Source organism: Camelina sativa, chromosome 1, assembly GCF_000633955.1.
Source record: "Camelina sativa cultivar DH55 chromosome 1, Cs, whole genome shotgun sequence".
In the NCBI taxonomy this organism is placed as follows: Eukaryota; Viridiplantae; Streptophyta; class Magnoliopsida; order Brassicales; family Brassicaceae; genus Camelina; species Camelina sativa.
Genome location: NC_025685.1, coordinates 896254 through 918049, shown reverse-complemented (window position 1 = coordinate 918049; position 21796 = coordinate 896254). Strand labels below are relative to the sequence as shown.

The window sequence follows — 21796 nt, the reverse complement described above, 5'->3', positions numbered from 1 at the left end:
GTAGAGATTAATCTATGCCTAAAACGAGTTTTTGATTATTGAGATTATGAGATCATTGAGATGTAACACAGATCTTGCAAATATATACAGAATAAATATAATTTCGTAATTTTCCAATCAATCCTGAAATCAAGGATTCGTTTATACCTCACTCTACTACTATAAATAATTAAAATCCTCTTTGAGATCACCTTAACACAGAAGTTCACAAGTAAAAAACCATACTAAACACTCATAAACCTTTGTTTTTTTTTCTTTATTTCTCCGCAATGGCTCAGAAAAACGCAATTATTTTAGCTATTATGTTCTTTGCGTTAGTGATCATGTCTTCGTCGGCTGATCTTATATCACCTTCAAGCAACGAAGAAGACAAGGCGATGGTAACAAAAGAAGAAGATCCACAAGCGTTCCATCGAAAAGAATGTTTCGAGGCGATCAAGAGTGTGCAAGGTTGTTTTGAAACAGTTGGTGATATATTCAAAGGGCAATTTCGTGACATGAAGCATGCTTGTTGCAAAACGCTTGATGGGCTTTCTAATAACTGCTGGCCCTCTATGTTTCCCGGGAAACTCTACCTTCGTATGACGATCAAACTAGCATGTCTTTTTACTGAAATGAATAAAACTTTTTCCAATAATCACTTTTAACTTTAGTCATATATACTGGTTATTTGTTAGAGAGAATAAGATGTGATCAATCATGTCATGATGAAATGTTTTTTGATGTTTAATTATTTAGATCAATAAAAGACACTCGTTTTTTTTAGTTTTTTGAATCATCATATCCTATGCAGCGGTTAAAGTTAATACTAGTACATTCTTACGATAATTTGGTCAGATTAATTAATCTCATACACAACATATACACACGACACGCTGACACGAGTATATTTATTCCCCGTTACAAAAATTATATTTTTATCGTCGTGGTAAATCATGCGTTTTTTTAAATTGACTAAGATCAGACTCATCAATACCCGTGTTTTTGGACATCGCACATTGGGGTAAAGCTTGAAATTGACCTCCCTTCATAATCACCGCATGGTTTATCATCTATGCATGTGTTTTCTTGATTTATTGGTTAACACATACTGTCAACGCTATTTCAATGTCAGACTAAGGAAATTTTAATTTCAATGTAATGTTTACACATAGTTCGACATTTAGAAGAAGAAAAATATATACAAGTTAAGAAATTTTTAACAATTAGTCACTGATCATACATACGTTTATCAAGTTAATATTGGTAAGCCTAGCTAGCTATGTATATATATCACCATAATGACATCATGCTTGCACTAATTCTTTAGACTTAAATAAAACATATCGTATGATTTTGCTATTTTTTAGGGATTTGGTGACCATATATATTTGCATAGACTTATAATATGAGACGACAGAATAAGTAAACAAAACGACTACAAAACAATAACCAATAAGCATGATGCATATTATGATTTACTTACAACTTTAGTTCGGGGGGGGGGGGGGGGGTGCTTACTTAGTTAACTTGACGTGATACCAATTCAAAGGACATTAAGCATGCATGATGCGTATTTTCTGATTTGCTGTTTACTTGTAAAACTCTATTTCTTCAATTTTTAAACACTATAAACATATTTATCCAATCTCGCGTATACAATGTGTTGTGTATTCATCATAAACCCACGGTCTTCTCAAACCTTCGAAACAGATCATGGCCGAGACGGAAAAAGACTCAAGATCGTCGTATCCAATCAAAACCGTCGTCGTTTTGGTCCAAGAGAATCGTTCTTTCGACCACGCACTCGGCTGGTTCAAAGAACTAAACCGAGAAATCGACGGTGTCAGCAAATCAGACCAGAAATTTAACCCGGTTTTTTCCTCAGACCTAAACTCCTCTCACATTGTCGTCTTCGACGACCAGTCTCAGTACGTTGACCCGAATCCAGGTCACTCCATTCGTGATATCTACGAACAAGTGTTCGGTAAGCCTTGGGATTCGGGTCACCCGGATCCAAACCCGGGTCCAGCTACAATGTCCGGATTTGCCCAAAACGCCGAGCGAAAGATGAAAGGGATGTCCTCCGCGGTTATGAACGGATTTAAACCGGACGCTTTGCCGGTTTACAAGGATTTGGTTCAAAATTACGCCATATGTGATAAGTAAGCCGGTTCATCTGTCTAAATCGGTTTACAGTAAACTAGTTTAATCCAACTAAAACCTCTAATTAATTTGGTTGGCTGGCCAAAATCCCGGTTTATAGCAAAATTTGATGCTCGTCTTGTGTTGGATAGGTGGTTCGCGTCGGTTCCAGGTGCGACCCAGCCAAACCGATTGTTTGTCCATTCGGCAACATCACACGGAACAACATGCAATAACAGGAAATTACTAATTGAAGGGTTTCCACAAAAGACAATATTCGAGTCGCTCGATGAAGCTGGTTTCACCTTTGGCATTTATTACCAGTGTTTCCCTACTACTCTATTTTACAGGTATTGTTATCTACCGTAACCAAAGATTTTAGTATTTTTTACGTATCTATTTTTATAAGTATTGTGTGTGTGTGTTTGTGTTTTTCAGGAATTTGAGAAAACTCAAGTATTTGACACATTTCCACGACTACGGACTAAAATTCAAGAAAGATTGTAAAGAAGGGAAGCTACCAAACTACGTTGTGGTTGAACAACGTTGGTATGATCTATTGTCGAATCCAGCTAACGACGACCATCCGTCACATGACGTCTCTCAAGGACAAAAGCTCGTTAAAGAGGTTTACGAGGCCTTGAGATCAAGTCCTCAATGGAACGAGATTTTATTCATTATAACATATGACGAACATGGTGGGTTTTACGACCATATCCCTACTCCGGTTAACGGAGTTCCTAATCCGGATGGTATCTTGGGATCACCACCGTATAACTTTGAGTTAAACCGTCTCGGAGTAAGGGTTCCGACTTTCTTCATATCTCCTTGGATTGAGCCGGGGACAGGTATATACATAATTACTAGTCATAGGCATTTATGTTTAAAAGTAAATGACAATTTGAGTACAATGTGTAGTTATCCATGGACCAAACGGACCGTTCCCAATGTCACAGTACGAACAATTCCCGCAACGGTCAAGAAGATTTTTAATCTCAAAGATTTCTTGACAAAGAGAGATTCATGGGCTGGCACTTTTGAATCTGTTATTACTAGAGATTCACCAAGACAAGATTGCCCTGGTAATTTACTTTTTGTTCATATTCTAATATTTAAATTCTATTAAAAATTTATTACTATTTCGAATAAAACTTCATCAATTTTTTAAATAGAGACATTGTCAAATCCGATCAAAATGAGAGGGACGGTGGCAAAGGAAAATGCAGAACTAAGCGACTTTCAAGAAGAGCTTGTAATAGTTGCTGTGGGACTAAAAGGAGACTTCAAAAACGAAGAACTGATCCACAAGCTATGCAAACAAACTTGTGTTGCGGATGCTTGTAAATACGTTTCGAACGCCTTTGAGAAGTTTTTACAAGAGTCAAGAAAGGCAAGAGAGAGAGGATGTGATGAAAACAACATCGTTTATTGCGTGGATGATGATGCCAATCATCATGTTGTGAAACTCCCAAGCCAGATTAAAACCTGATTATTATTTTGTAATAAGTGATTCTCTTGCTTTGTTTTGTCATGATTAAAAAAGAGTATAAAATATCATCGTTTAGAAAAGAAAAAATTGTAGTGTGTGTAGAGTAAATAATAGTAAGATACTAGTAAGATTTATCACATGACCTCATATTGACTTTCAATTTTTTTTTTCTATTGAACCTAACTGCCGACATAGAAAAAAACTAGACTGCTGACGTAAGACTTATAATAATGATGGTTGGAGTTGCCAAGATAACGATAAAGAGACAACTTAGATAAGCATTTGTATTCCTTTCCTTGTATGGTACGCCACAAAATTGATCGAGTATAAATGGGACACTGCCAGCTTTATATTTAGACCAAATTCATGTTAGGAAATCTAAAGATTTGTCGTAGCACAAATAAGAATATTGGTGGATTGTCACAATCACAATTGTACACTCAATAATTTATATTCCACCCAGATCCAATGATCATACGATCGAATTTATCTTCTTTTTCTCTGTCCCTAAGACCACGAGTTTTTTATTTTATGAAAAGGTATCTCTTGGAGGAATATGCACCATTAATACTAATTTATATCAAAACAATATGTATTGTCTTTATTTAATTTATCGTTTATTCGCATATTCTCTCGTTTATATTCTTTGCCGTAACGTGTGTTCTTATTTTTCTTGACAATTTTCTTCTCATTCATGTATCCATGTAGGTCTGGGCATTCGGTTAACCATTCGGTTTCGGTTCGGTTGTATTCGGTTTCGGTTATTTTGGATATAGTAATATAGTAACCATTTGGATATTTTTGAAATTTCGGTTCAGTTCGGTTCGGTTTCTTTCGGTTCGGTTTCGGTTTGGTTATTTAAATAAATAACCATAACTAACATAAATTATATTAACATTAACCAAATAAACCAAATATAACCAAAACTAACCGAATATAACCAAAATTAACCAAATATACAATAACAAAAATACAAAAAAGGGAAAAATATTGATTCAATTTTACAAAATAGTATTTAACTTTGTAAATTCAAAATAATAACATTTACATATATTGATTATTTAAAATATTTAATTGTTTTGAATCTAGAAATAATTTATATTTTAAGTTTATTTTATAGTTTGCATAATATTAAGTATATAATATTTGATATCTTCTAGGTTTTCGGATATTTCGGTTAACTATTTAATTGTCGGTTCGGTTCGGTTCGGTTTCGGTTAGTTTGGATATAGATTTTTACTAACCATTCGGGTATTTGAAGAATTTCGGTTCGGTTCGGTTTGGTTTTTTTCGGTTCGGTTTCGGTCGGTTATTTGGTTATCGGTTATTTTGCCCAGCCCTATATCCATGTTTATAAGTTACAAGTAACCCAAGTCTCATAGTAAATATAATATATAGTATAATCTAGCTGCGAGGAAAATGACACTTCAACACATAATTTATATGACTAACATAGTAACACTACCATAAAATTCTATGAAATAAAAACATATAGTAATTTGAACTAATTAGATGGAATCAGAAAGTGAGAAAATAATGAATTTATTGACACAAACCAATTTTAACACAATAATTAAAATAAATGTTGTCGTATAGATATCAACCTTGCCACAAATTATTATTTTCCAGCTTATGGGTGCCCTGGTAGTTGTTGTATCAATTACTATTTTACCAAAACTAGTAATAATTGTATTTCCCTCCAACTTTATTTGGAAATAGTTGACCGGTTTACCAATTGAGTGAATAATATAACTCATGACGTGCGTACGTGATTTGTTGTTTACGTCTACACACTAGTTCTTCAAATCTCTAATGATCACTACATATATTTATAACCCCCCCCCCCCCCNCCCCCCCCCATGAGTTCTTTCTACTCAAAACGTTTTAACACTCTCAAAAGAAAATTAAACAGAATGGCCGAGAGGAAGGAAAGCTCAGGATCGTTTCCGATCAAAACCGTCGTCGTTTTGGTTCAAGAGAATCGCTCTTTCGACCATACCCTCGGCTGGTTTAAAGAATTAAACCGGAAAATCGACGGCGTCACAAAATCCGATCCCAAATCCAACCCGGTTTCGTCCTCCGACCCAAACTCTCTTGGAGTCGTCTTCGGAGACCAGTCTCAGTACGTTGACCCGGATCCAGGTCACTCAATTCAGGATATCTACGAACAGGTGTTCGGCAAGCCATGGGATTCAGGTAAACCGGATCCAAACCCGGGTCCAGCTACGATGTCCGGTTTTGCTCAAAACGCAGAGAGAAATAAGAAAGGGATGTCCTCCGCGGTTATGAACGGGTTCAAGCCAGACGCTTTGCCGGTTTACAAGGAATTGGTTCAAAATTTCGCCATATGTGATAGGTAATCCGGTTTGGTTCATCTGATCTTGAATTAATTTAACTTTAGTTTCCCCGGTTTAAAGCAAATTTGGTGGGTTTTTATGTTCGGCAGGTGGTTTGCGTCGGTTCCAGCATCTACGCAGCCAAACCGATTATACGTACACTCGGCAACATCACATGGAGCAACGAGCAACGACAAGAAATTGCTAATCGAAGGGTTTCCACAGAAGACGATATTTGAGTCCTTGGATGAAGCTGGTTTAAGCTTTGGCATTTACCACCAATTCCCTCCTTCTACTCTCTTCTATAGGTATTTTTACTCTTTACCAAGTTACGACTAATTAAAACCAAAGATTTAGTATTATATACGTTTTTTTTCTTTCTACTTTTGCTTTGACATCTAATAAACGATTTCATTTAAACCAAACAAGCTAAAATTAAAGACTCGTTTCAGTTTTTAATTTATAGGTTTTAAACAAGTTTTCTTGGTTGGGAAGATTGAAAAAACTTCTAATTATAAAACATTAAGATAGTCGTATAAACAAAGTAAGTAGTGAACAAAAAAAAAATCTTATCTAAAAATAAAATGTAACCTATTAAATATTTTGTTTGTTTCAGGAACTTGAGAAAGCTGAAGTATTTGACACGTTTCCACCAATACGGAATACAATTTAAGAAAGATTGTAAAGAAGGAAAACTACCAAACTACGTCGTAGTGGAACAACGTTGGTTTGATCTATTGTCAACTCCAGCCAACGACGATCATCCCTCTCACGACGTCTCCGAAGGTCAAAAACTTGTGAAAGAGGTCTACGAGGCATTGAGATCGAGTCCTCAATGGAACGAGATTTTATTCATTATAACGTATGACGAGCATGGTGGATTTTACGACCATGTACCTACTCCCATCGACGGAGTTCCTAATCCTGATGGTATCTTAGGACCACCACCTTATAATTTTGAGTTTAACCGGCTCGGAGTTAGGGTTCCGACATTCTTCATCTCTCCTTGGATTGAGCCTGGGACAGGTAAATACTTATATTAGCGGTAGATTAATTTAAGTTAGTTATCTTATATTCTAATCAACTCCTAATGTTTTAAAATGTGTAGTTATACATGGACCAAATGGGCCGTACCCAAGGTCACAATATGAGCATTCATCAATTCCCGCAACGGTCAAGAAGATTTTTAATCTTAAAGATTTCTTGACAAAGAGAGATTCATGGGCTGGCACTTTTGAATCTGTTATTTCTAGAGATTCACCAAGACAAGATTGCCCTGGTAGTTACCTTTTGTTTATGTTTTATTTTAATCTAACCATGTGTATTATCATTATAATTTATGGTTGTGTTGAATAAAAACTTCAATTTTTTTTCTTCTTAAAATAGAAACATTATCAACTCCGGTTAAGCTAAGAGCGACGAGGGCAAAAGAAAATGCACACTTAAGCGAATTTCAAGAAGAGCTTGTAATCATGGCTGCGGGATTAAAAGGAGACTACAAAAACGAAGAATTAATCCACAAGCTATGCAAAGAAACTTGCGTTGCTGACGCTTCCAAATACGTTACGAACGCGTTTGATAAGTTTATGGAAGAGTCTAGGAAGGCAAGAGAAAGAGGATGTGATGAGAACGACATCGTTTATTGCAATGATGATGATGATCATGTTGTGACACCGACACATTCAGAAGCACCAAATGCTGTTCCTGAACCGAAAATTCAAAGGTCTTTTTTCAGTAAGTTATTCTCTTGCTTTGTTCGCTATGATTGAAAAAAAGTGTAAAATAAAATAAAAATGAATTAGAGTTACTTGTAGTAAATTGTGTGTGTTTGGACTTTGTTTAAGACTTAATTATATAAGAGCGCTTTCATATCTCGTGTATATTTTTCTTTCGTTGTATAGAACAAGTTAAGAACTTACACAATTATATTTCTTCTTCTTTCATAAATCTTTGGATTATACGAGATCTACTTTAATTATTATTCGATTGATGAGTAGATTATATCAAAAGACTAAAGAATAAAAGTCACTAAAGGCAACCATAGTAGCCGCTGGGTCCAAATTATAATTGTAATGAATGATTAAAAGATACTAACTTTTGATTCATTAATTAACATATGGTATGCATATGTAACATTATGTCATAGTAGCACATATTTTGAGTTATTTAACAAATATTCCATCTAAATGACACATTAGTTTACAGTAATCAACGAATGGTTAATTTCCGCCCCACAAAAAATATTGTCGCAAAATTTGTTCTGTATTTAATAAAACGACTCATACGGAGACGTGCTACAGACTGTATAGTTTTAGCAATAATAATTTGGTCAACACCTAATTCCATCTACTCCATTGTCATTTTGAAAGATAGAGACTAATATTTTGCAATACGTATGGCCCATAACCTTAATTAAATTTTCAGTTAACAATGGTAAAAAGAGTTATAAGAATCACATGCATTATATAAACTGTCATTTTAAAAAACGTTTTTTCCTATGCACTAAAAATAAAAGATGAGTTCTTTTGCCACCTCACCGAACGTGAGAGGAAACAAATCCAAAAATTTACCGTTTATGAGTTTTCAAAGAAATCTAACAATTAAATGTAAAACTATACTACCATTTTATTTATATAATTTACTAACCATAAAGAATATTAAGGCGACCATTATTTTACACGGGACACAGCTAATTTAAGAGAGACAGACAGACAGACAGAGCAAGAAACAGAGAACACAACTAAAAGAAGTCAGATTTTGTTTTTTTTTGGTCGTAACGAAATATGGTGGCGGAGACGAGCTCTGGTGGTGGCTCATCGTCTTCTCCGATCAAAACCATCGTCGTTTTGGTCCAGGAGAACAGGTCCTTCGACCACATGTTAGGTTGGTTCAAGGAGCTTAACCCAAAAATCGATGGAGTATCCGAATCCGAACCAAGATCCAACCCATTCTCCACATCCAACCCCAACTCTGCTCAAGTCTTCTTCGGCAAAGAATCTCAGAACATTGATCCTGATCCCGGTCACTCTTTTCAGGTACACCTCCGGTTTAATTATAACCGTGCCGATACAACTGAACCGGGCGATTGAAATGGTTTCTTCAACGTATCTTTAAAATTTTCAGGCGATATACGAACAAGTGTTCGGGAAACCGTTCAGCCACGAGAATCCGTACCCGGATCCGAAGATGAACGGGTTCGTACAAAACGCAGAGGCGATCACAAAAGGCATGTCGGAGAAAGTAGTGATGCAAGGGTTTCCGCCGGAGAGACTTCCGGTATTCAAAGAACTAGTTCAAGAATTCGCCGTGTGTGACCGGTGGTTCTCGTCGCTGCCTTCGTCCACGCAGCCTAACCGACTCTACGTACATTCGGCGACTTCAAACGGTGCGTTTAGTAATGACACTAACACACTTGTACGTGGGTTTCCTCAGAGGACAGTGTTCGAGTCGCTTGAAGAGAGTGGTTTCACGTTTGGGATTTATTACCAATCTTTTCCTAATTGCCTCTTTTACAGGTAAAATATTTTACTTCTTCTTTTTATTTTTGACAATTTTATAAGACCACATATAAAATCAGATAATATTATTAGATAGTATTATAAAAAAATAACGTTAGGATAACGACGAACCGAAGAACAGTAATGACACCTGAATTGCAATATATCTACTTCATTGAAATATAAAGAAAATTAACTAAAAAAAATATCGATGATTGATTGTTTTTTTTCAATGTTTCCGTAATGATCATGTATAAGGAAAACGACACGTGCTTTGCTTGGAATGTTTGAATATGAAGTTTATAGAAAGTGGAGTTGCTTAACTTCCGAAAAATAGTATGAAAACAAATTGGCAATTTCTCTGTCTAGGAGTAAAATTTGTTTCAGAACAGGATTACTAAATCTTAATATTTCAATAGGACTGCTAATCTAAAATTTTAAGATAAAAAATCAGAAATCAGATGAGATTCAATTTTTGGAAAGAAAAATCATTATTGGGGTTTGCATGTATATATCCAATCAATACTTTTTGATACTCATTAAAATTATATAAGTTATGCCATGACTCATGTAAATGTAATAATCCATTTAATCAAATTCATAATATTTATAATTTGAATATGAATTAGGAACATGAGGAAATTGAAGTACGTGGACAATTTCCATGAATATCACTTGAGTTTCAAGAGACATTGCAAAGCAGGGAAGCTTCCAAACTATGTGGTCATCGAACCGAGATACTTCAAGATTATGTCGGCTCCAGCCAATGATGATCACCCCAAAAACGACGTCGCTGATGGCCAAAACCTAGTCAAAGAGATCTACGAAGCCTTAAGAGCTAGTCCTCAGTGGAACGAGATTCTCTTTGTTGTTGTTTATGATGAACATGGAGGTTATTACGACCATGTCCCTACGCCAGTCATTGGTGTTCCAAACCCTGATGGTCTTGTTGGACCCGAGCCTTATAACTTTAAGTTTGATCGACTTGGTGTGAGGGTTCCTGCATTGCTGATTTCACCTTGGATCGAACCTGGAACCGGTACGTATATTCTCTCAAATGGAACCAATCTCTTTGTATATTAGGTTCAAAACGGGGTATTGATTAGTGTACATTGCTCTTAGGGTTAGGGGTGCGTAGTCTCTGAGTAAGAGCTTATTAAAATCGTTGTTGTATGTAAAGGTTTATATATAATTTGCTCAATTGTTATGTAAAACTTATTGTTCGTAACATGATTTTGTAGTGTTACACGAGCCAAACGGACCAGAGCCAACGTCGCAGTTTGAGCACTCATCAATCCCGGCAACATTGAAAAAAATATTCAACCTCAAGAGCTTTCTTACAGAGCGTGACGAATGGGCAGGAACACTCGATGCTGTCATCAACCGGACCAGCCCAAGGACAGACTGCCCCGGTATAACTATTGGTTATCAAGTCGGTTATTTTTCCATAGTAGATGCAAATTAGGTTTGCTATTATAATCTTTCCATCTTCCGATTTTTTCAGTTACGTTACCAGAACTTCCACGGCCAAGAGACATAGACATTGGAACGCAAGAAGAAGACGAAGATCTCACTGATTTTCAGATTGAGTTGATTCAAGCAGCCGCTGTACTAAAAGGAGATCATATAAAAGACATTTACCCGTTGAAGCTCGCGGAGAACATGAAGGTTTTGGATGCAGCCAAGTACGTAGAAGAAGCTTTCACTAGATTCTATGGTGAGTCCAAAAAAGCTAAAGAGGGAGGTCGTGATGAACATGAGATCCTTGATCTTTCTAAACGATCTACTCGTCACTCGAATCCAAAATCTTTCATTCAGAAGTTGTTCTCTTGTTTGATTTGTGACAATTGAACTTGTTTTAAAAAGTTATATTTGATCATTTAAGACTTGGTTTTTTCTCGGATTTTATATGAAGAGCGTTTGTACTTTGATATTTTAGTTTGTTTCCAAATTTTCCCTTTTTATGTTTTCTTAAACCAGTATATTTCCTGATCAGGTCCATTAAGAATTTAGGATTTTCAGGACTAGGGTGGGATCCTACTGTAATTTTGTTTATGGTAATTGGTACAGTAAAGTCAGAAACAGAGTAATTGAACGAAACAACAGAGGATTCAACTAAAAAGAGGAATAACGGGACATAGCTATGATACATTTAGACGTAGCTCTTGTCTTGTTTGGATCAACCATCATAAACAATTACAAACGGTTTCGGTTCGGTTTATATGGTTTAAAATATCTAAACAGGTTTTTGACACAGGTTTTTGACAAAATATATATATATATATCTAAAAAGGCTATAATAAAGTTTTTATTCAACCGGCGTATTTTACATTGGAATTGTAAGGTTATATAATGCATTATTTATTTTTAGTTTTTTTAGTGGATTAATCATTTTTTTAAAAGAAGAAAATAAAAACTTTTAAAAAGATTAGTTTAAGTGTTAAATTTTGTGTTACCAAAAACATGTTGAACCTATAGCATTAACTGACAGACCAAAGGAAAGTTTGAAGACCGGATGCTTAAGATCGGTTTGTTTTCAAAAGTATTAAAATTTAGTATCTTAAACTAATTTATTATAAATGATTTTTAGTTATTTATTTTAAACATTTTTATGAAATTTTAAAAAAATAATTTATTATTAAAAAAGTATTAGTTTAAGTGTTAAATTTTATGTAACGTGAAAACATGTTGAACCTACAACACCAACTGATCGACTAAAGGAAATCCTAAGTACCGGATGTCAAGGCTCGGTTTGTTCTCAGCGTATTTAAATTTAACATTTTTCACTAATTTTTTAAAATTAAAGTGTTTTTTAGTTATTTATTTTTTAATTCTTTATGAAGAAAAAAGAAAAAGAAAATTGAAAGAAATAAAAAGAAACTTGAAAGAAATTTTTAAAAAATCTAATAATAAAAAAGAAACCGTAGGAAAAATTAAGAAAGGAATTAAATAAAAAAAACCTCCGTAATCTGATCATCCTCCACTTAGACGCAGCGCAGTTTTGAGAAACGGACGAGGATTTGGATCTGGAGGTTCGTCGTTGAGTTTCATCTTTGGATGTCGTCGTTGAAGATATCGATTAGCGTAGAGTGATCTTGGTGTGATTGTTGTCGTCGTCGGAGAGCATAGATAAGAGTCTCAGGGATCGACGAACTGAAATTCGTGCGCTGAAGTTGAAGTGATCGACGGGCTGATGTTGTGGAAGTAGTAGGAAACGATATCGATTTGGACCGGAAGAGCAACCAGATCGATCAAGTCCAACTTGATCGAGACTCGATGGGGCAAAAGACTTGATATACGTCATACGTACGTGTTAATTGGGAATGATCACCGATCACCGATGAAAGCTAATTGGGAGAATCGAAAGATCTGACGACCAAAAGGCCGACGCTTTCTCGCCGGGAAAGCCATATATAACAACAACAGCATCAATCAGGCATGAAAACAAAAAGGACCACTTTTGACGAGAGGAATGCGCGATGTGATGATGAGATATGAGAGCTACAGACCCTTTTTTATAAAGCAAAGGTTAGGGTTTTGTTAAGAACAAATAAGAGAGAGGAAATTTTTAGGTTTGGTTACGTTGTTGTGTTTCCTTTTCTTCGACAAATCTTTTTATCTCAAAAAAATATTGCAAGGGTCACTTTTTTTTTTTAGCTTCTACCGTTTACAACAAGTCAACTTTTTTTCTGCTCATTAAATTGACTTCAAAAGGTGAGAGAGAACGTCAACTTTTTTTTTTTTCGTTGGAAGATTTTCCATTATAAGATAGAATTGAGAAAAACAAGGATGAAATCCGTTTTTGGAACACTAAGCTGGAGGAAAAACAAAATATCTCCAAAAACTACAGCCCAAAAAAGGGAAACTATACTCAAATAAAAGAATCTTATACAGAAAAACTACCGAACCTGAAAGAAGCACAAATGGCATAGTCCCAATTAAGCCCAAACAAGAGAACCATGGAGAAGGCGAATTGAAGTAGAACGAATCGCGGAGCCTGACAAGAGAATTTGACGAAGGAAGATGGATGCACTAGCTCAAGGAAGACGACCAACCTTCTAGCAAAACCGGAGGAAACCCAAACAAGTGGGTAAACTGAACCATCCACGCTTTGCAATAAGAGGAACCCGATTGAATACTCAGCCACCGAAGAAGGGCAATCAGAGACAAACCGGAGAACGTCAACTATATACCACGGCACTACTGATTTGATATTTGTGGGATTTTTATAAGGAGAAAATGTAAAATATCGAATTAATTAATCAAACAACATAACTGGTATTTTTTACACAAGACAATAATAATAAGAGAGAAAGATTACAGCTTCTACCCAAGTAAGAAACAGAAACTACAAATTCATGAGACAGACGATTTTTGTAGAGAATTCTTATTATTTTTTATTTTTTTCAAACACATCAAGTAAGAATAATTATGACATACACAACAGCGGAAAAGATGATATAGCAGTGTTGTTCTTTTGTCTCTTTGATCAGAGATGATGTTATATTTCTGTAGAGAGCTAGACAACATTTTTTACTGCTGTGTAAGCAGTTTAGAACCTGGATAAGAGAACAATCTCACAGTGTTTACATAACTTAGCTCCGCCAGTTCTTCCTTCTTCATGTTTGACAGGTTCGCAACATAATCTAGTACCTGTTCATCGCGTAAAAACATCATCAGACAAGTAATGTGTAATCTGATCAGCAGAAACAAGACAAAAAAGTCAAGTGATAATTATAACATACAGCAAGAATATTTGCAGGCTCATTGAGAGTTGGTTTTGGATCCGAAGTACTCTCATCTGATTTTGGTAACCCGTCAGGTGAATCCGTCTCCAATAAGAACCTATCCGAAGGAATCTACACCAGACCCGGTAAATAGAAAATATATCAATACTTACGTTATCCAGAAGTTGTCTTTGTTACAGAGGGAAAAAAAAAAAAAAACCGATTTCAGAGTCTCCTTTGCAATTTTCTCATCAATGTAAGTGAACCAGCCAGAAAATGAGAAGTATGCACCAAGCTCAGCGAGTTTAGGCACAACATCAGCTGAACCATTGAATGAATGAAGAATCACACCAGCTGGAAAAGGCCCTACGGCTCTGCATGTATTTATTTCGAGAAACTTAATGCAACATTTCGAAAAAAAAACCATTTATAGGCTTTCCCCTTCAATTTCTTTGTAAATGCAACATGTAGATATGCTACCTCATTATCTCTAGGAGATCGTCGAATGCATCGATGCAATGAACTGCTACAGGTCTGTTCAGCTCTTTTGCAAGTTCAAGCTGCGGGCGAAACACGACTAGCTGGTCTGAGTAATCAATTCCTGCTGCTAAGGGACCTTTGTCCAACCCAATCTGCGAAAAATGACACAAAATTTTATGGAGATATATTAATATGATGAGATCTCAGCCAAAATCCAAAATCATACATTAAAACATATCATTTTGCGGTTTATACTTAATCTTGGACCAACAAAGTAAACATTTCAGAATTTAGGAAAACAATAGATGAATGTGTTAAACCAATGAGGAAAACATATCAATAGATTAAGAGACTAACTTCTCCAACAGCAGCAGTAGGAGTGGTCTCAAACAACTTCTTCAATGTGTTAAACCAATGAGGGCTTCTATCAGCCATAAACCTGCAAACCAAAAACATAGAAAAGAAAAGAAATAAGCTTTGATCTGAACTTTTTTGCATCAACTGAAAACCATCTGCATACAAAAATTCATACCAAGGATGAATTCCAAAGCAAGGAATAACAGAAGGATACGTCTCTCCCATCTCTTTCACCAAGTCCCAATCTTTCTGGTTTCCATATACAAAACCCGTTTTAAAATACGTATACAAGTGCGTAATATTGACCAAATGATCAGGGAAATTTGGGAAAATACCTCGGAGGTTCCATTGACTGCGAAATTGGTAACACCAACAGCTAAAGCCGCAGATATGAGCTGGGAGGCTTTGTCGATGACCCTCTTGTCTTGAAGGTGACAATGAGCATCAAACAACTTCATTTTCACCGTGAGGTTTTCGGTTCTAACAGATCCCTGTGACTTCTTTCTTCTCTTTTGAGGTTCTTAAATAATCTGGAGAGACATATATATATATATATAAGATGGTTTATGCACTGTGTTTATTATAGCTTAACCCAAAAGATATGGTTTCATCATATGATTAACACAAAAGAGTTGACTTTTGAGATAGCTTGAGGTTTAACAGACGCTACAAAACTCTGATCTGGATTTACTTGAACTTGAAGACTGAAATGACTAACGTTTGTGTTTGATAGATTAATTACAGTAAACAAATACTTTCCGTATTAACCTTACTTGTGTAAGACTAGAGTAAGGAACGAAAATAAGACTTAAATAAGATTCATCTCTATCTGTGATATTATCAAGAACAAAACAAAGACAGCTCATATGTTTAGTTAAACGCACATACAGAGGTAGGCATTGACTTTGTTGGTTTCAAGACCACCTGAAGATCAAAATAAAGAAGATGAAATGTAGACTGGATAATGTAATTATCACCTGTCCGAAGACACAGTCAAGGAAGGCATAAACATCTTCTTCTGGCTGATTGATGCTGTCAGTTTCTTCAATTACTTCAGGATAATTGGGAGCACGATTGAAGTTTGGACCAAATAAAGATTCAAGAGCTTTAGTCACACTTATGTGAGCTTATCAAACTTCTAAAGGAGGCGTTGTTATCATCTGATAAACGGCATGAACCACATTCTGAAGCTCCTCCCAGATGGCTTTATACACCATCCTCTGCCTGTTCACAGAGGATATGCCCTTGAACGCCGCTGATACCACGTTAATGCTGCACCAAAACAATGAGACATCAAACCAGATTCATAAATGGTACAAACTTTGATCCATTTTTCTGTAGCTTATTCGAATCGAGACCAGAGTAAAGAAGATGAGCTCTAAAGTAGCTAGGTGCTTCGTGAAAAATGAGTTCCATCTTCATCTCAGAAACAGAACTCTCCAACACACAGATCATCTCACAACTTCGATTTGTATAAACTTTTTGGTATATGATTTAACATAAGAATAAAGAGTTAAAGCAAGAGTTACCACCAAACACATCGACATCGTCCTCCTTCACCAGCATATCCTTGACAGAGACGGACTCTGCGCCCATTTGTTTTTATTGATCTGCGCAATGAAAACGTCATGAACAAACATTTCTTCAAGCTTAAACACAAGCAATCAGAGATGCCTCTAATGTGATCTTAGTTGGCTCATTGGCAACTCAATTCAAGTATATATTTGATACAAAAGAAAACGTAGCAGCATATTAATCTAAAGCTATAATGCCAAAAATAAAGAATAGAAGATGATGAGTTATGATTCGTAACAATGTGGAAATAAAAAAAATCTCACCTTTTTCTCCATGGTCTGATCAGTAGACACAGAATCATATACTGAAAAGACGATGTTCAATCCCGGAAATCCCAAACACTCCATTCACAGCAAATCGCAAACACTCCATTCACAGCAAATCGCAAAAAAACAATTCGACAGGAAGCAAAGAAGAAGTAAAGGGTCTAATCTTAAAACGGAACAGGAGTTGAAGGCTTGTCCTCTAGACTCTAGTCGAGAAGAGTAACAATGTACGGACGAGAAGCAGCCATTAAGTTCTTCGCCATTGCTGACTGGACTGACTCTGAGATTCAAAGAGATGAACTTTTTTTTTTAAAAGATATTTTTTTGTTTTTTGTGAATTTTGCTATACCGGAAAAATAATAATAATAAAAGTGAAGAAGTGATCACAGCCGTTGGATGGAGTCCTTGTTGCTTCACCGCAACTCAAAGAAGAAGCGTGGGTCATATCAAATCGCACCGCCTAACTATAAGGCAAACCCAAAGAAGGTTTCTTCTTCTGTCAATCTTTCTCTCCTCTCGAGTGTTGTTATTCCTATTCCCCCCATCTGTGTGAATTGCTACACAGAGAGAGAGAGGCGTGAGAGAAATGGCGAACAGTCACACCGATGACTTAGACGAGCTTCTCGATAGTAAGTTATCTCTTGCGTTTCCTCGAATTCTCTGTAAATTGTGTTTCTTGCCCATATCTATCATGATTGTTTGAAAGGTTTTGTCTTTTAGGGTTTTTTTTATTATTGACTCACTGAGAATTTTGGGGGTTTCTTTGTGGTTTTTGTCTCTCAGGCGCATTGGATGATTTCAAAGATCTCAATCTTTCTCAAAGGTTACTCCTTTATCCTATGTGTGTTTTATAGCTTCAAAGTCTCAAACTTTTCGTGTTTTAGTCTCGGTTCTGCAGATATGAACAGCTCTGTCTATATATTGGTTGAGTTAGAGGCTTTTGATTCTCAAGTTATATAATTCTGGGTTTTTATGAACTTTGAATCGTTATGGGATGTGTTGTTGTAGAAATCAAAGGGAATCCCAAGAGGAAGAGAAGAAGAAGAAGAAGAAGAAGAAGAAGAAGAAGGAAGAGACGAATTCATTACCGAGTGGAGTTCAAGGTCTTGGAATTGGATTACCAGATATGAGAAGCAAGAAGAAAGGAAAGCAGAAAGCTTCAAAAGAGGATCATGTTGCAGAAGCTCTTGATAAGCTTAGGGAACAAACTAGGGAAACTGTCAAAGGATTGGAATCCATTTCTTCTTCTAAGCAGCAGCCAGCTTCTGATGATGATGGTATGGTAGAGGATTTCCTCAAGCAATTCGAGGATCTTGCTGGATCTAAGGTACATTATATAGACCCTCACTCTGAATCGTCTATCGAATTACAACTTGAATCTGTAGTATTGTATCTGTTGCAAACTGTCTTTATACTTCACTACTACAAGTAGATTTCAGCAGAACAGTGTAACTTCTGTTTTGCTGGATAATGTTTTCAGCGCGGAACAGATGTGTGATTCTTCTTGTGCTCTGTTTTTAAGGTTATGAGTTAACTGCAGTGAGTTAGAACGGTCGCTGATTGATAGATTTTGTTCTTTATGCTATGTTGAGGTTATATGGAGCTCATTATATACTTGGTATCTGTGGCTTTGCTGACGCTCCCTCTTGTTTTTTGCTTAGGACTTGGAATCAATAGTTGAAACGATGATGCAACAGCTATTGTCGAAAGACATCCTCCACGAACCAATGAAAGAGATTGGTGCAAGATATCCGAAATGGCTAAAAGAGAATGAAGCCAGTCTAAGCGAAGAAGACTACAAGCGTTATTCACAACAGTACAAACTAATCGAAGAACTCAATGTGGTTTACGAGAATGAACCGAACAATTCAGCTAAGATAATGGAGATCATGCAGAAGATGCAAGAATGCGGACAACCCCCGAGTGATATAGTTAAAGAGATTGATCCCGGGTTTGATTTCGCAAGTCTAGGCCAAATGTGAGTTCCTCTCCTCCTTTTCATATCTCTCATTTTCTCAACTGGGTTTTGATCTCCCTGACCTGAAATAAGAACCAATGTTTTCATGTTTATTTTTACCCACAGATCTCCAGAGATGCTGGAGTCCTCGCCAAATTGCTGTATAATGTGATTGGGACCAAACAGCTTTTAAGGATTATGTCGTTTATTCTCTCTAGTGTAAACTTCAAAACCTGTGTTTTAAATTATGATTGGAATTTCACACACACACACACAAAAGAAAAAGAAAAAAATAAGTCTTTATCTTATTTATTGTGCCTTTCCGATTAGTACAGCCAGTCACACGCTTGTGTTTAACTGTAGATGATATACAAAAATATCGGACTGGTAGAAGTTGTTGAATCATTATTTAAGAGCTAGTTGAATGAATTGTGGTACTCTTTTCATATGTCACTCTTGTTCAAAAATGTGCCAAAAAAGATTGAACGAAACATGCGTGCAAGGATTAAACTGTGTGTACTAGGAAGTCTAGCTAGGATTAAACCTGTGCCAAGAAAAATATAGGAAAAGCACATATTTTTAAAAGATGTTTCTTCCAGTGTCCAATAAAAGATCTTAAATACCCAACCGTTAAGAAAAGAAATCTCATAACATTATGTTGTACATATGGATATGTGTGGTGAAGACTGAAGCAGTACTTCTTTCCATATCTGCAAAATCTCTCAAACTATGGACCATCAAGTGTCTTTGCCGACATCTACCACAACCGGTCTCTCGTTCAAGGTGCATCGCCGGCAGCCAGAGCTAATCACTCCGGTTAAACCAACGCCACGAGAGCTCAAGCCTCTCTCCGACATAGATGACCAACAAGGGCTAAGATTGCAAAGGATTTATATTTGCCCTCCGTTGCAACCACACCATGATCGATGGAGCCGGCCTGTCGCTCCTTCTAAAGTCACTATGCGAGTTGGCGTGTGGGCTTCATGCCCCCTCGGTTCCACCCGTATGGGATCGACATTTGTTGACAGTGAGTGCTTCCGAGGCGCGTGTGACCAACACGCACCGTGAGTACGAAGATCATGTGGAAAGCAACGCGTTAGCGGCAGGAGAACCTTTGGTTAGCCGGTCTTTCTTCTTTAGGGCGGAAGAGATCTCCGCCATACGGAGACTCCTTCCGCATGATCTCCGAAACACCTCATTTGAAGCGTTGTCGTCGTTTTTATGGCGTTGTCGGACAATCGCGTTGAATCCTGATCCCAACACTCAGATGCGACTTACTTGCATCATCAACTCTCGTTCCAAGCTTCGTAACCCACCGCTACCGCTGGGTTACTATGGAAACGTATTCGTCATTCCCCCGGCAATAGCGACAGCAAGAGACCTTATGGAGAAACCGCTTGAGTTTGCTTTGAGGTTGATACAAGAAACGAAGTCCAGCGTAACGGAGGACTACGTCCGCTCGGTAACAGCCCTAATGGCGACAAGAGGCCGGTCTATGTTTGTGTTGGCGGGGAACTACCTAATATCTGATTTACGACATTTTGATTTAGGAGAAGTTGATTTCGGGCCGTGGGGTAAGCCCGTGTATGGTGGAACCGCTAAGGCCGGTATCACAGGTTTTTCGGGAGTGAGTTTCTACGTGCCGTTTGAAAATCAAAAAGGTGAGACAGGTACCGTTGTGGCGATTAGCTTGCCGCTACGGGCGATGGAGAGGTTCGTAGCAGAGCTACATGGCGTGGTTAATGTGTTTAAGAGGTGAACCCAAAATCCTTAGGTCTGTTTATGTCTTCTCTAGATCTAAGAGCTTAGTCGGGACGTTACGTTATCAGTAAAATTATTGATCAGTTTAATCAATTATTGAATTAAAGACTAATGAAGTTTTAAAGGTTGAATACTTGCATTCCACGAAGACATTATTTTTCATAACGGCTCCTATTGGTTTTGATCGTGGCACTCTGAAGAAGAGCTTATCTTTCTATTAGAGTAGCTTATCTTTCTATTAGAGTCCCTCTCAATTCATTTGGGTTTTTGCTTGGATCGAAATACGCTCATGTAATAAAGTATGTAACTCTGTTGTTTATATCCACTTAATCAGTGTGTTGAACTCTTGATATACTGTATAACTCTTTGTTTACGATTTTATGATTATAGAATTTGTGGAATTAGTTTAACTTAACTTTTATTCATATTGTATGCTTTTCTTACACGAACGATTACACATACTTATAGCAAGTCTTACACACTCACTTTCTCTTACTCAAAGCTCTAGATTAACTACTTCCATTAGACTTACTTATCATTAACTTTTAGGTTTAAGCTCACCAGCAAAGACTACTAACAACTGTCTTACAGTCTTACACAACCACCTTAAAGCAACAACTTAACTAAACTCACATGACTTATAGAAATAACAACATGATAATGTAATATCTTTATGGTTCAGTGGAATATATATCATGCGTAATAGACTGTCTAAACCAAATTATGGGGACATTGTTATCAACGACTAAAACATGATTAAAATTTAAAATTAAATGAAAAAATAATGAAAAAGCAAGCCAGAATTTTGAATGAAGACACTTAACGATGTAACTGAAAAGTGTTAAACTCAGGATTCATTACACGATTGAAAGAAAACAAAACTAGAAGCAGCAACGTACACGCTACAGTTTACATTGTTGTCAGTCGTCAATTCCCTTTCCACTCCCATTCGAATACTTTTCTTTCTTTGGGATAATATCTAGTTAATCAAACTCAGGACAAAATACAAAAATAGTGACAGTAAAATCGATCCTTTTTTTCCATTTTGAAAAGGTCCGAGGACACGAAGCAGTGTGTACGCACATACACTATTTTGAGATTTATATCAAGCTTTTAATTTGCATCTCTTCTTAGGTTATTATAATTTGATTAATCTATTTTAATTTTTTATCTTCGTACCCAAATTAATGATTCAACCAAAATATGAACTGTTGTCTTGTCTTCTTT

At 36.5% G+C, this 21796-nt stretch overlaps 5 protein-coding genes and 1 pseudogene across 5 annotated transcripts; 5 read left to right on the top strand and 1 right to left on the bottom strand.

Annotated features, from left to right (window-relative positions):
• LOC104787670 lies at positions 1640-3688 on the top strand (annotated as a pseudogene).
• LOC104787579 (non-specific phospholipase C4-like) lies at positions 5481-7872 on the top strand. Its single transcript, XM_010513218.2, has 5 exons — positions 5481-5969; positions 6060-6257; positions 6566-6975; positions 7058-7228; positions 7336-7872. The coding sequence occupies exons 1-5, from the start codon at positions 5527-5529 to the stop codon at positions 7716-7718; spliced, it is 1605 nt and encodes a 534-aa protein (XP_010511520.1). The 5' UTR covers positions 5481-5526; the 3' UTR covers positions 7719-7872.
• On the top strand, positions 8626-11377 carry LOC104787501 (non-specific phospholipase C3-like). The gene is made up of 5 exons (XM_010513131.2): positions 8626-8984; positions 9073-9464; positions 10076-10485; positions 10688-10858; positions 10951-11377. The coding sequence occupies exons 1-5, from the start codon at positions 8733-8735 to the stop codon at positions 11295-11297; spliced, it is 1572 nt and encodes a 523-aa protein (XP_010511433.1). The 5' UTR covers positions 8626-8732; the 3' UTR covers positions 11298-11377.
• On the bottom strand, positions 13723-17163 carry LOC104787414 (uncharacterized metal-dependent hydrolase YabD-like). The gene is made up of 10 exons (XM_010513028.2): positions 16849-17163; positions 16540-16620; positions 15988-16282; positions 15346-15540; positions 15186-15259; positions 15011-15092; positions 14654-14805; positions 14394-14547; positions 14192-14305; positions 13723-14099 (listed from the first exon to the last, which is right to left on the bottom strand). The coding sequence occupies exons 4-10, from the start codon at positions 15466-15468 to the stop codon at positions 13980-13982; spliced, it is 819 nt and encodes a 272-aa protein (XP_010511330.1). The 5' UTR covers positions 15469-15540; positions 15988-16282; positions 16540-16620; positions 16849-17163; the 3' UTR covers positions 13723-13979.
• LOC104787341 (peroxisome biogenesis protein 19-1-like) lies at positions 17301-19137 on the top strand. Its single transcript, XM_010512942.2, has 5 exons — positions 17301-17480; positions 17635-17674; positions 17860-18178; positions 18513-18829; positions 18935-19137. Exons 1-5 carry the CDS (start codon positions 17438-17440, stop codon positions 18978-18980), a joined length of 765 nt encoding a protein of 254 aa, XP_010511244.1. The 5' UTR covers positions 17301-17437; the 3' UTR covers positions 18981-19137.
• Positions 19538-20853, top strand: LOC104703197 ((Z)-3-hexen-1-ol acetyltransferase-like). The gene is made up of 2 exons (XM_010419168.2): positions 19538-19577; positions 19696-20853. Exons 1-2 carry the CDS (start codon positions 19538-19540, stop codon positions 20565-20567), a joined length of 912 nt encoding a protein of 303 aa, XP_010417470.2. The 3' UTR covers positions 20568-20853.

What these genes read in the sequence shown, in the direction of transcription:
- LOC104787579 (XM_010513218.2), top strand. Translation starts at nt 5,527, where the DNA reads ATGGCCGAGAGGAAGGAAAGCTCAGGATCGTTTCCGATCAAAACCGTC. An exon ending in CCTTCTACTCTCTTCTATAG is followed by an intron (nt 6,258 to 6,565) that starts GTATTTTTACTC and finishes TGTTTGTTTCAG; the next exon opens with GAACTTGAGAAAGCTGAAGT. An exon ending in TTGGATTGAGCCTGGGACAG is followed by an intron (nt 6,976 to 7,057) that starts GTAAATACTTAT and finishes TAAAATGTGTAG; the next exon opens with TTATACATGGACCAAATGGG.
- LOC104787501 (XM_010513131.2), top strand. Translation starts at nt 8,733, where the DNA reads ATGGTGGCGGAGACGAGCTCTGGTGGTGGCTCATCGTCTTCTCCGATC. An exon ending in ATCCCGGTCACTCTTTTCAG is followed by an intron (nt 8,985 to 9,072) that starts GTACACCTCCGG and finishes TAAAATTTTCAG; the next exon opens with GCGATATACGAACAAGTGTT. An exon ending in CCTAATTGCCTCTTTTACAG is followed by an intron (nt 9,465 to 10,075) that starts GTAAAATATTTT and finishes AATATGAATTAG; the next exon opens with GAACATGAGGAAATTGAAGT.
- LOC104787414 (XM_010513028.2), bottom strand. Translation starts at nt 15,468, where the DNA reads ATGAAGTTGTTTGATGCTCATTGTCACCTTCAAGACAAGAGGGTCATC. An exon ending in TGCTTTGGAATTCATCCTTG is followed by an intron (nt 15,093 to 15,185) that starts GTATGAATTTTT and finishes TTTGGTTTGCAG; the next exon opens with GTTTATGGCTGATAGAAGCC. An exon ending in CAAAGGAGACTCTGAAATCG is followed by an intron (nt 14,306 to 14,393) that starts GTTTTTTTTTTT and finishes GGTCTGGTGTAG; the next exon opens with ATTCCTTCGGATAGGTTCTT.
- LOC104787341 (XM_010512942.2), top strand. Translation starts at nt 17,438, where the DNA reads ATGGCGAACAGTCACACCGATGACTTAGACGAGCTTCTCGATA. An exon ending in GATCTCAATCTTTCTCAAAG is followed by an intron (nt 17,675 to 17,859) that starts GTTACTCCTTTA and finishes GTGTTGTTGTAG; the next exon opens with AAATCAAAGGGAATCCCAAG. An exon ending in TTCGCAAGTCTAGGCCAAAT is followed by an intron (nt 18,830 to 18,934) that starts GTGAGTTCCTCT and finishes TTTTACCCACAG; the next exon opens with ATCTCCAGAGATGCTGGAGT.
- LOC104703197 (XM_010419168.2), top strand. Translation starts at nt 19,538, where the DNA reads ATGGACCATCAAGTGTCTTTGCCGACATCTACCACAACCG. An exon ending in GCCGACATCTACCACAACCG is followed by an intron (nt 19,578 to 19,695) that starts GTCTCTCGTTCA and finishes AAGATTGCAAAG; the next exon opens with GATTTATATTTGCCCTCCGT.